This window comes from Mixophyes fleayi, chromosome 11, assembly GCF_038048845.1.
Source record: "Mixophyes fleayi isolate aMixFle1 chromosome 11, aMixFle1.hap1, whole genome shotgun sequence".
NCBI lineage: Eukaryota > Metazoa > Chordata > Amphibia > Anura > Limnodynastidae > Mixophyes > Mixophyes fleayi.
In genome coordinates, this window is record NC_134412.1 from 4,800,787 (window position 1) to 4,813,065 (window position 12,279).

Below are 12,279 nucleotides of genomic sequence, written 5' to 3' on the forward strand. Positions count from 1 at the left end.
GTGTATTATCACGTATGGCCCCAAAACAATCAGCAGGACTGAGTACTGTTCAGTGGTAGTGATTTGGATCATATTCAGGAAGATTCCAAATGTGATCCCAAATTGATCCAGCCACTCTGCTCCCATCCAATTAGGCTACCCATGTGCATCACCAAATTAGAACGTGTTCCTATCCATTTGGAGTCCAGGCGGAGAGACAGGATCAGCCCTGTCATGGGTGACTTTTCCAGTCTTTGAACAGCTCTGTGTATTCATACAACGGTCAGTCACTGTGCAATACCATATTTCTGTGAAAGTTTGTCCCACGTCAGTAAGGCTTATTGACAAATGAACAAAAGTATGAAATGTGATGAGAGAAGTTGAGCAAATTGCAGTTTCTTTGATAAGTGCAGATCAGACTCACGCATTTTGCAATTAAGTGGAAAAATCAAATAGAATTTTGTGGGACGATATTATTGAAATGAGCCGATGGGAGTGGAGAAAGTGTAATCAATTTGGTGAAGGACTTAAATTTTCCAACTGTTCAGAGGTTCCGATCCATTCAATGGAGCGCCTTTTACGGGAAAGTGCTTCTCAATGTAATAAAAGCTTCAACACACAAAAGTGACACAAAGTTTACGATTAATAGAAGACATACTGTTTATTAAGCTTAAACAAGCAGCATTTTTTAGGAAAAATAAAAAGTGAAAACATTTTTTGCATTTCCTAAGTGAGCCACAATTACTCTGATCAATACATAAATTCCAACGTTAGATGCAAAGTCTGTTACAACATACTTTTATTTATTAACCTTCTTAACTTGTTTCAATATCGCAATTTAAAATAATTTTAAAAAAATTCTGTTATAGAATTTTCATTGAGCTCATTATATAGAACGCAGCACTTTAAGAGAGACTCCCCTTAGACACCAAACTATATAATAATTGTTTTAATTTTTCTGGGGATTTAATTTGGTCATTTGTTTTCCCTGTGTACTCACCTCCAGCTATCTGCAAAGTGTTTTGAATACACAGAGGGTTGTAAGTAGCAGCATAACTTCATTTGAGATCTAAGAATTGGGATACAACTCTACATTGACCCAGGTGCGAGAACCGGGTACAGTTAGGTTCACAGATTAGTCATACGTCCATATGACCTGCTGTGATTGATAGGCAGCCCCATGACAGCGACAACAGAGAGAAAGTCTGTCTCCAAGCTGACAGCTGCTTCTCCCAATTATATTGCATGATTCAAATTTTTATTGGTTTAATCTTGGATTCCAAAGCAGAACTGCAAACACAACTGCCTGTGGCAAAATCCTTTCAAATCATTACCCTTAATATGGAAGTGTCTCTTATAGGAGAAGGGATGAGTTCATAAAAAAAACCACATTATCTATAAAACCCTTCATTATTACAGAAGACAAATAGAATATAATGTAATTGTGAATAATTTTAATCAGTCAACATTTGATGCTGTAACACATGACTTTCTCTTGCTGTGCAAAATGTTGTTAAAAATTGAAAAAACGGATTAAACTGCGTTTATTGTTCGGCTACGATGCCAATCCTCTATGTACTTGCTCCATCGAGCTGGGGAAATAAATGCTAATGATTTTTATGGGTAGGTTTAGTTGCTGAAGGTAATTTGCAAATCACAAAACAGCAGCTATTTTCCAGATCTGCACAGCAAAGAGATTGCATAGTATATTCCAAAATGACAATATTTGGTTTACATTCTCTTATGTATAATGTTGGTACTCGGAACATTTGTTGATTTGCGTTTATATAGTCCACAAATTGCCTCTCACAGCCTTTGGTTTTGTTTTCATGTTTGTCTTTTTAATGTCATTCTTCTTACAGAGATAACCACAATTTTGGCATATTTGAATGAATATCCCTCAATTGATAATATGTTGATTTGCAAAACATTTGTATTATTTTTTTTTCAGTTGCTTTTTGGTTGTAAACAAAATTAGGCTTAGCTGTTTTGCAGAGACCTGTTGCAACAATGTTACCTATGAGCAGTGGCTACACTATAGCTGATGGCTGTTATTGTTTTGAATAGTGAAGGGAGGAGGAGAGCGAGCTCAGACCTTTATGTTTCCAAACTGAAATGATGCAATGAGCTGAAATCAACAAGTAATCTAGAGTAGCTGGTTGGAAACAACTTTCATATATATTTATTTTTACACCGGAAGACAGAAGAATCATCTGCAAATCATCATATTATTGATTGTGGATGTGATTTTTTTTTATTTTTTTTACAAAAAGTGTAGTAAACATATACAGTCTCATAAAGACATTTAGGAAAGGTAAGTAGCTCTTGAAACCTAGGACCTTGCGCTAATGAGGTACTTATCCTACACCAGGTCAGAGCTGGCCTGAGTACAAGAGCAATGTGCTAGACGATTATAAACGCTATATGATCTTCCATGTTTCCTGGGCTCCCATTCTCATTAATATCCTCCCCCGAATCTAGAAACACTCGCGGTTACGGCACAAAATCAGTTTGTATATTTAAATAATTTACTGCAATTCAAATGTTATGCACGGAAAATGTTTCTTAAAGAGCAAAATCCTGATATCGTCTACAGAGGTTTATTTGTGGATTTTGGTAAGTTCCGGGCTGGTAGAGGCTGTGTGGCTATCTGACTATCACTGTACAATAATCAGAATAATGGTTAGAACCAGAGTGAATTGGAGGTTATTTTTTTCCCCGCATCATACCCTTCAAACAGTGTTAATGATGAGGTGTGAAAAAAAATAATCCAAAGATTTACCCTGATGTATCCATTATATTTATAATTACTGGTGCAGGACATTATCGTGTACATGTATGATTGAATATAACAAAAAGTTTCACTGTTAGAGCGGTTTATGAATCATGGATGCTGTTTACGGGATCATTAAATGTTTCAGTTGATGTCAAATTCCTGTAAAGTTCTCCTATTGGCACTGAATAATTTGGCAATGGAAGAGTTAAAAAAGTGGGTTAATATCTCTTAATGTAGTGTAGAGCGCTCATCAGAGTAAATTTCAGTTCCACTCAGCTTAAAGGGGAACATTGCTATCTTCATGTATTAAAGTGATGATCCAATCTCGATAAAATTTTACCAAATTTTTTTTTACCACGCCAGAGAAACATTTTAAGATTCGGCGTCATTAAAACACATCTTAATCGGTAATTCCAAGTCCAGTTTCCAGCGCTGTCTCTGGTTTCCGCTCCCATTGGATCTCTCTCATGCTCCGCCTTCCATCCTGGCCTAGCCAATTGCATAACAGTAATGAAGAGGCGTGTCCTGACAATGGCATTCTAGAGATAGTTGTCAGGAAGGGATGAGCTTGACTGCTATAAAGGCTGTAGCCTGCAGGGGGCATCTGGAGCTTCTAAATGGTTAGTTATTTTCAGTAACATTATATTTGAAAAATATTTTGTTTGGCGTGGTAAATGTGAATTTTTATTATTTTTGAGCACTGACGTCCCCTTTAAAGTTGGAACTAGGCTGTTTGAGCAGTAATATTTTGCTGTCTGAAATATGATATTAGAGACGTTCACCAGTAATTATAAGGTTGTAATGGTCCTCCATCTTTTTTCTCCCCTCCCCATCCATTTCCTGGATTGCATCAGTCATCCGTGTCCATCAGTCCCTTTGTCAGCACCACAAAGATTAGGGGTACCGGTGCCAGGCGTCCGTCTCTTCTCCAACAGAGCTGCCTCTCATTCTGCCATGATGGGGAAACCCCACTGACACATGAGGGTCTTCAAGCGCCCAACCCAGGAAGTTCCTTCACCCTACAGGAGACCTCTCTCTCTCTGAAATCCTCCACTGACAGTCAGCCTTTCAGCAGCCCGGGGGATCTGGGTGAGACCATCTTTAAAGGTCATTGTACATCTCTGTGTATGAGGGAGGTGGAATAAAAGTTCTTTTTTCAGGTTTAATGCAACCAAGAAAGTCTTAGAGAAAATTGCATGTGAATTTGTTTCCTACATTGTGCAGAAATTCTAAGACTGTCCACCTCAGACTGCAGCTAAGGCTTTTTACCCAGGGATTCTTCAGTAGATTCACAGGCTTTCAATATGTTGTATGAAAAGGAAATCAGCGTTTTGTAAGTGTCCTACAGTGTATGCATCAAAACCTATAGACACAAACGTTTCTTATTTAAATCCAGAAAATGTGTTGCCTTCCCTGCCCCTTTACTCAGTTCCAGCTGTTACTCCTGGTATATAAGCTACATTTGAGTGTTGTAGCTTCAAAACATTTTTATATTTTGCCAAATCGACCCTAGCAAAGTAGATACTACATTGTCCACAATCCCACCGCTGACCCCAGTTACAGTTTACCTGGAGCACCTTTTAGTGCCTCATTCAGGGTCTTAACAGAACTAAAATTAGACTACAAGTTGCCTTATACATAAGAGCTACTAAATCCACATTCATGAGCTTATCATGACTAAGTGTATTTAGAGAAAGGGGTAATGGTGAAAGTAGACTGATTACCTTTGCACATAACATATTCTGTCTTTACACCATGAGTAGCCACCAAAATAATCATTTTTGATTCTCAGCCGCAACCCCCCCTTATCTCTTTCCCTGTTGTTACCCAATAGAAACAGTGGTCCTATCAGCGTTTAGCAAACAGCTGCAGGACCCCATCAGAGAAGGCCTAAACCATATTGGTCCCTTTTCTCTCGCCCCATTATGACGTAGAGATGTATGCACTCTGGTCTTCTCAGCGAGCAGGCACTCACAGGAAAAGATATAACAGATGAGGCTCAGGGGCAACAGTGTTACTTTGTAGAAGTGAATAAGAAAAGTCACGAGTGAGAAAAGCTGAAATTAGCCACTATTTTTACTCTTTTTTTTTTTAAAAAAAAAAAAGTGAAATCTGACTTTAATTTTGGCTTTAAGTCATATTACATTCTCATTATATAGAAGTTCAGCTGAGGTTGTATCCCGTGGATCCTTTTCGACAACAATATTCAGAAAACTGTTCTATTTGCACATTTTTCAGTGGATAATGGAAGAATCGAATGAACGGAACATAGAAAACTCCCCGTCGAGATGTAGCCATTCATTATTAAACTCACAGTATTGTGAATGAGCTCAAAGGTCCACAGGGGATTCATTCATACGCACTATGTGGAACAAGCAAACAGCGAGTCCACCTGCAGAATACATTTAGTTCAGCTAATAAAAATATATGAGTTTTAGCAAACCTAAGATAGCTTGCATTGTAAAATGCATCCGATTGTATAATTATTTTGTATTTATCTGTATATATAGAGTAGAAGATATAATTGAAAGGTGACCTTTTAAAATATATTTCTAAATATTTACGGAACTTTATGTATCAAAGGGTAATTCTATAATTTTGCTAAAGAGTTTTTTAAAATAACTTACAGACGCCCAGTTCCTGAAAGATGGGGTCATTTTTCATGGTACTTCCTTGCTCTTCCTCTTCGGGAGGGGGGGAATCTGTGATGTGCTCAGGGGCCATTCTTCTCCATTTAAGTACATGGAAGGATGGGGGTAAGCCCTTTTTAGATATATTTTGTCTATTATGCTGCCTATATACAAGCAAATCTGGCAAATCGTCTGAAGCACTGTGTGACCATATCTGTTCCCACCCTTGTGAATGACCTAATTGGACCAATCCAATTGTCCAGGGCTGTGGTCCAGTCAACCAGATCAGATTGGGTACAGTTAGTGAGGTTGGCCAATCAGATGGGTTTTTTTTGGCAGTTGTTTTGAGATCACACATATGTTGATTTTGGGCCAGTTTGCTCTAAATGACCAAATTGCAGTGTGTATGAGCAAATGTAAAGAATAGTTACTAATTTTGAGCCATTTTTTTATTTGCCATGATGCTTCCTGCTAGGTCAGGCAGCAGAGGGCTGTTGAAGGCTGCAATTTGCCAGTTGCAAGCCCCCTACAGGCTGTTAGAAGGTACTGCACCCTAATGAAATAGCCCAAAACTATTAATGTTTACTTAATAACATGATGTAACGAGCTGGCATAAAGAGTAAACGATCAAATTACAATTTAGTGCAAGTGAGGTGGATGAAATAAAGTTTCTGATTGGTAGCAGTGGAGGGCAACTCAATTAGGGTGAAAAGCTGCTAAAATTTTAATTATCCGGAATATTTATTTTCTGCGTAACCTATTAGGGTGTCTTTTCTCCTGTTTATATCTCTTTTGTAGATTGTCATCATCTGTGTTTCACCTTCGAAACTGAAACAGCATCAGACTCCCAAGAACAGAGCCCTGAGATCAAGGGTCCGGCCTCCCACCCAACCGCCATGTGTAAGGCCATCGTCAGGGGGCTGAAGAGCAACCAGCCCGTGCAGTGGGAAATCGCCTTCGATATCTACGACCTGTTCAGGGAGCGCGAGAGCCGAGATGACGACGAGAGCGATCTGTGGAACGAAACCTTTCACCACCTGGCCGCCAAGTCCATCATACGAGACTTTGAGCAGCTTGCGGAGAGGGAGTGTGAGATCGAACATGGTAATGAGACAGTCAGTGCCTATCCCATATCATACAAGGTGGTATTTACACAGAATCCCTCCCATCCCTATTAACTACAGCAGGGACTATTATTTTACTTTGTTGAAACAATGTTGTTGCTCTTTGTACAACAGTTAACCCAACTCATTTTTAAATTTAAATTCAAATGTTGTTTTTCTACCATAAGACAGTATAGTAAGAAGAATGCTCGTAAATAATCTTATTATCTACTGGAGGTTATGAATCTAAAAAGAACAGAGCCGAGGCCCGGGACGGGGGGGGGGATAGGCAATCCGAGGGGGGTTCTAGAGCCTGGAAACCCGCCTCCAAGCCTGGGGCACTGTATAATTGAGGTGGCTGGATCCTGCCCCCCGCTTCACACAGCTCTGCTTGAAAAGAGAGAGCTGAGTGCACCTAACAGTAGTACACGCAGCATTGCCCATGTATATTTTGGGGATTGGAAGAGTTGGAGAGCAGCCAAACACTGTCTAATATTATAGCCACGCCCCCATGCATGCTGGTCACGCCCACCGGTCGCGTGGTGTGGAAACTCCCCTCTACAAATCCTGCGTTTTCCCCCGGGGCTAGTGCGGCATCTCGGAGCACCTACCCAAATTTTATTATAGTGCCCAGCGATACACTGTTGTACCCCTGATTCTCGGGGGGGGGGTTCACTATCACCCCCAGTATATAAACTCATTTTCAGTTTAAAATATGTACCTATCTAGGCAAATAAAAATGCTGTTTTATTTTTTTTCCAAAACGGTATCCCCACAAGCGGTACAATGTATAAAACGGCAGTTTGCAAAAGCACACTGAAAACTGCACAAAAAACTACGGCCATGTTTTAGGTGCGGTTCTCTTTGACGAGATCAAATCTTGTGCGTTGTCTGTATGCTGCCTCTAAAAAGGGGCTAGAATCGAGAAATCCTGGTCAATGTGTATTTGTGAATCCCACTATCATGGGCACCGAGAGTTATGGGGGTGGTTATAGTCCTGGCCTGCCTGCGTAGTGGGAGGAGTCACCAACCTTGTGTGGCTCCTCCCCATTCTGTAGCTTTGGAAGGAGTCCCGAGAAGTTGCTGTACTGGGGCACGAAAATTCTCTTGGCTGCCCTGCTAACCATTGCTAAAATACTTCACTTTCAGTGTCCCTCGTTCTGTGTTGTCCAGGCATTAGAGCCTGGATTTGGATATTTTAAGCGAAGTGTCATAGACTGGCTTGTCCATTCATATGCCTTTGATATATTGCTCTAAAATGCATATTCAAAGTAAAAAAGTAAAGGTACATTTCATTTTGGATGATTTAGCTAAAATTTTATTTTTATGATCACTCTATATCAGTATTTCCACTTTCCCTGCTGTATTATTTTGTGTTTTTATATTTTCCAATGTGCGACCTCTTCCCTGCATTGTCACCAAACATTAACTTGTTAAAGTCAGTAACTAGGAAGTTATAATAATCTATCTGTAGTTCTACAGACTGTACGGTTCTTTCCAAGTAAAGAAACTAGGAATTATATGTCTTCTGTTAATTAAAAATATTAATAGTGAGAAAACCTATACAGAGATATATCGTAATATGATATCCCTTAATATGACCAATGCTATACCACCAGTGATGTCAGATCGCTGCATCAATATCCCAGTAACAATGGCCATAAATGAATGCAACGTCAAATAATTATCCATTCATAATCAATTTTATAATTATCGGGCATCTTGAAAAACGCTGTCCGAGGATGACAGATATTGGTCTATTTGTGGTCATCTTCATGTAGACTTGAGGCAACTAAACATCCAAATAATAATCTTACATTCATAGAATAAACATTCATAGAAACTATTTGATCAATAGAACTCAATAGAACGCAATAGAACTCAATAGAATGGAATAGAACTCAATAGAATGGAATAGAATTCAATAGAATGGAATAGAACTCAATAGAATGGAATAGAACTCATCAGAACACAATGGAACTCAATAGAATGTAATAGAACTCAATAGAACGCAATAGAACTCAATAAAATGGAATAGAACTCAATAGAATGAAATATAATTCAATAGAACGGAATAGAACTCAATAGAACGCAATAGAACTCAATAGAATGGAATAGAACTCAATAGAATGGAATAGAATTCAATAGAACGGAATAGAACTCAATAGAACTCAATAGAATGGAATAGAATTCCATAGAATGGAATAGAACGGAGTAGATCTCATCAGACACAATAGAACGCAATAGAACTCAATAAAATGGAATATAATTCAATAGAACAGAATATAATTCACTAGTACTTAATAGAACTCAATAGAACGGAATATAACTCAATAGAATGAAATATAATTCAATAGAACGGAATAGAACTCAATAGAACGCAATATAACTCAATAGAATGGAATAGAACTCAATAGAATGGAATAGAATTCAATAGAACGCAATGGAACTCAATAGAACGGAATATAACTCAATAGAATGAAATATAATTCAATAGAACGGAATAGAACTCAATAGAACGGAATAGAACTCAATAGAATGGAATAGAACTCAATAGAATGGAATAGAATTCAATAGAACGCAATGGAACTCAATAGAACGCAACAGAACTCAACAGAACTAGTGACCTCCACTATCGGCACACAGGTTATAACCTGAATGTGCTCTCTTCCCTAATTTCCAGTTGAATCCCTATATTTCTGATTGACCAGAACAAGTTGTTTCAATTTAAAATTCTTTGTTTGTGACTAATAGGGTCATTCTTCCTGATTGTTTCCAGATTGTTGGTGTTGCAACTCAGCAAAGTACATAACTACAAAGTGAATGGCCACAAAGCCCTTTGCAGCTAATATGTCAGTGTACCCATGGGGCTTTGCCATGTTTTATACTTTGGTAGCATTTTCGCGCGTTTTCTTCGCAGGTGTCGGACGGAGGTTCCAGCTGAACGCTATACACGCTAGCAAGGCTTGCAACGTCATCAGCAAGTACACAGCGTTTGTACCCGTAGATCTAAGCAGCAACTCTTATCTGCCCAGTGTGGTGGAATACGCTAACACAGGTAATGGCACAAGACCACCTACATATTACTGTACGCTTCCACCCTCACAACACTCCTCCAGTTTATTAGTCTGTCCCCGGATCAGATGTCTTTTCTCTTGTTGGCTTCACCTTCTCTTTTTTGCTTCCCTTCTGTGTCCTAGTTCCTGAACCCCACTGTCTCCTGCGACCCGTCCTTCTGTTGTGTTAACTGTGAGTCTCTCGTCTGGCCCTTTCTCTCTCTCTCTCTGTCTTTGTCTGGAGGCTTCTCCCACTGACTGAAGAGGATGCCCCTCATTCCCTGCTAGGTGCCGCTCTCAAGCAGGGTTCCCAGCGTAGCTTAAGTTCCGGAAGTCGGCGCCTACGAGGTTTCTCTATCGGTCTGGGGCGCTCGCAATCAACTTGTGTGTCGGAGTCATCAGACGATCGATTTTACAGTAAGATGCTTTTTGCACTTCTTCATCTTAAGTAACATTTGTGTACTTTAATAAAGGGGGTCACATTTACAATTAGGACCACTAGACTTTTGGTTCGAGGGTAAGGGCTTATCTGTTAAGGTAGCCAGGCACATAGAGTCACTAACTGCCCAAAAACGATGGTAGAACTAAGTTGGCGCAAATCACAACATATCTGGAACCGAAACAGCCGCCAATCCTGGTCAACATCTGATAGGCGTGTTTCATTGGGTCTGGGGTAACACATACTCAGGCACAGACAATAATCCGATCTTGTGCTTGTTTTGTGTTCCCAATCATATCCAGTCACACACGTTTATCCAGTTTAAATATGTTAATATTATTATCTTTTGTTTATAAAGGCACCACAAGACATCCGCTGTTCCGTATATAAGTGGACACACATTGAAGTAGCCAGATCTGGTTATAGGTGTACCCGAATGCCACTCATTTATCATCAAGACTATTTTGACAATAGACATAGTCATTTCATTTCTAACTCCAGTATATTTTTAGGGACTATACTCCTAAAACTATAATATATAATATACTGATATTCTGGGGGTACAATTTCGCACTGTGCAGGTCGGATTATTTGCATTTAATTCTATTCAAGGACATGAAGCCTTTCAGAGTCTAAAATGGAAAATGTCATATGATAATAGCTTTTATTCAGTTAGGTAACAAGTATAATGTACACAAGTGGGCACTTATTTAGGTACACTTGCTTCTCCGTTGGCTGCTCAATCCAGAGGAGATTTTTTTGTGGCAGGTTGGTGAACCGGCTTTTTCAGCAAGTTAATATTGAACACCGCAAGGCTCAGAAACTCCAGGAATGGTGCCAGGAACATGACATTGAATTTATCTTAATGCAGTGACTTCCCCAGTCATCAGATCTCAGTCTCATCTGTAAAATTAGCTGTTAGCTGTAAATATCTACGGCTGGGACACATAAGAACCTACATACTTCAGAATCCCGGGGTTACACTATCCACTCCTTGTTGAGCCCTTGTCTTAATGTGGTCTGCCTGTTCTGAGAACAAATGGGGGGGGCAACTCGTGAACATGACTCAATACATCGAGTCTCTTCAGGTAGAGGTCCATAGCTTGATGTAGTAAAGAGGACTGGATAGATTGTAATACACATCATGAGCTGCCGCACTGCTGCAGCGGGAACAGACAGCTGTGTCATTATCAATCACACTGCTTCTGGTAAGTTGGGGTTCCAGGGGATCCACAATCTAGCTACTTGGGGGAAGGTTATATTAAGGGGAGATTGTCCACAGGTAGACATCCCTTTTAATGTTATCTCAAGTTTTTTTTACTTATACACTTGTGAATGACAAAAAAATAATTGTTAGGCAATGGATTAACTAAACATAAAACAAATATGAAGAAGATGCTACACATTATCTAAAGGGATTGTGGAAAATCTGGGACAACCAGGAGAAATACTTAGAAACAGAAGGGGGAAGTAAGACTAGATAAGTCAGTTGTTCTATTTCATGACAGATGTGGATGAGATCGCAACCTCGCCCTGTACCACGCCCGTCTCTTCCGGATGGGAACGCTGCAATTTTCCACAAGGTGCGTACTATGATAACTGCAAATATGTCCCATTGTCACATCAATTAAGATCTACACGTGAATTACTTGTCTCTTTCAGCCGCTCCGCGCAGTCCTTCTGTGTCCTCCTCACACTCTCAGAGGTCGATAGAGAGTCTCTTCGCCGCCAGGTAAATATGGATGAGCTGCCTCTACTCGTGGCTTAGCCTGCGTCGTGTTGCATTCCTTATATGTCGTCTCTTTGCAGGTTGAGCCTGAACAAGACCAGGCTCCTGACTCGTGCAGCCAAAGGATTCATGATTAAATCCCCTGGGAAAGGCAGCGAGGAGAGCGAGAGTGAAAAGAACATTGACTACTTACCTCTGGTAGGTGTGACTTTAGCCAATCTTAACCCAGGAAGTTAACGCCTTGTATTTGTCTCCCAAGATTTTATGGATACCTAGATGTAAACTTCATCCGTCTATGCTGCAGCTGGGATATGATTAGAGGTATTTTGGGATAATTGGTGTTGCCTTCTACGACACAAGCTTCTGTTTTAAAGGGGCTGTGTCTGTGCTTTGGCTATATGTACATTAATTATAGGTTTTGTATCCTTTTATTAAGAATGTCACCAACATTGTATATTGCAATAGTCAAAATTGATAAAACAATTATAAAACATGTTTTCTAGCCTTCAAATAACACTTAGCCTATTTACTTTTAATCACACTTTTGCCATTAATTATCATCTGCCA

At 39.6% G+C, this 12,279-nt stretch overlaps 1 protein-coding gene across 2 annotated transcripts in view; it reads left to right on the forward strand.

Annotated features, from left to right (window-relative positions):
• VWA5B1 (von Willebrand factor A domain containing 5B1) overlaps positions 1 to 12,279 on the forward strand; it is an 84,257-nt gene that overhangs the window by 67,005 nt on the left and 4,973 nt on the right. Inside the window, exons 15-21 of one of the 2 annotated variants that reach the window (XM_075191498.1) lie at positions 3,610 to 3,844; positions 6,184 to 6,489; positions 9,409 to 9,546; positions 9,833 to 9,961; positions 11,492 to 11,566; positions 11,646 to 11,715; positions 11,793 to 11,910. In XM_075191498.1, coding sequence (XP_075047599.1) covers positions 3,610 to 3,844; positions 6,184 to 6,489; positions 9,409 to 9,546; positions 9,833 to 9,961; positions 11,492 to 11,566; positions 11,646 to 11,715; positions 11,793 to 11,910 — 1,071 coding nt within the window. The remainder of the gene's footprint in view (positions 1 to 3,609; positions 3,845 to 6,183; positions 6,490 to 9,408; positions 9,547 to 9,832; positions 9,962 to 11,491; positions 11,567 to 11,645; positions 11,716 to 11,792; positions 11,911 to 12,279) is intronic. The other variant, XM_075191499.1, reaches the window with a different exon arrangement.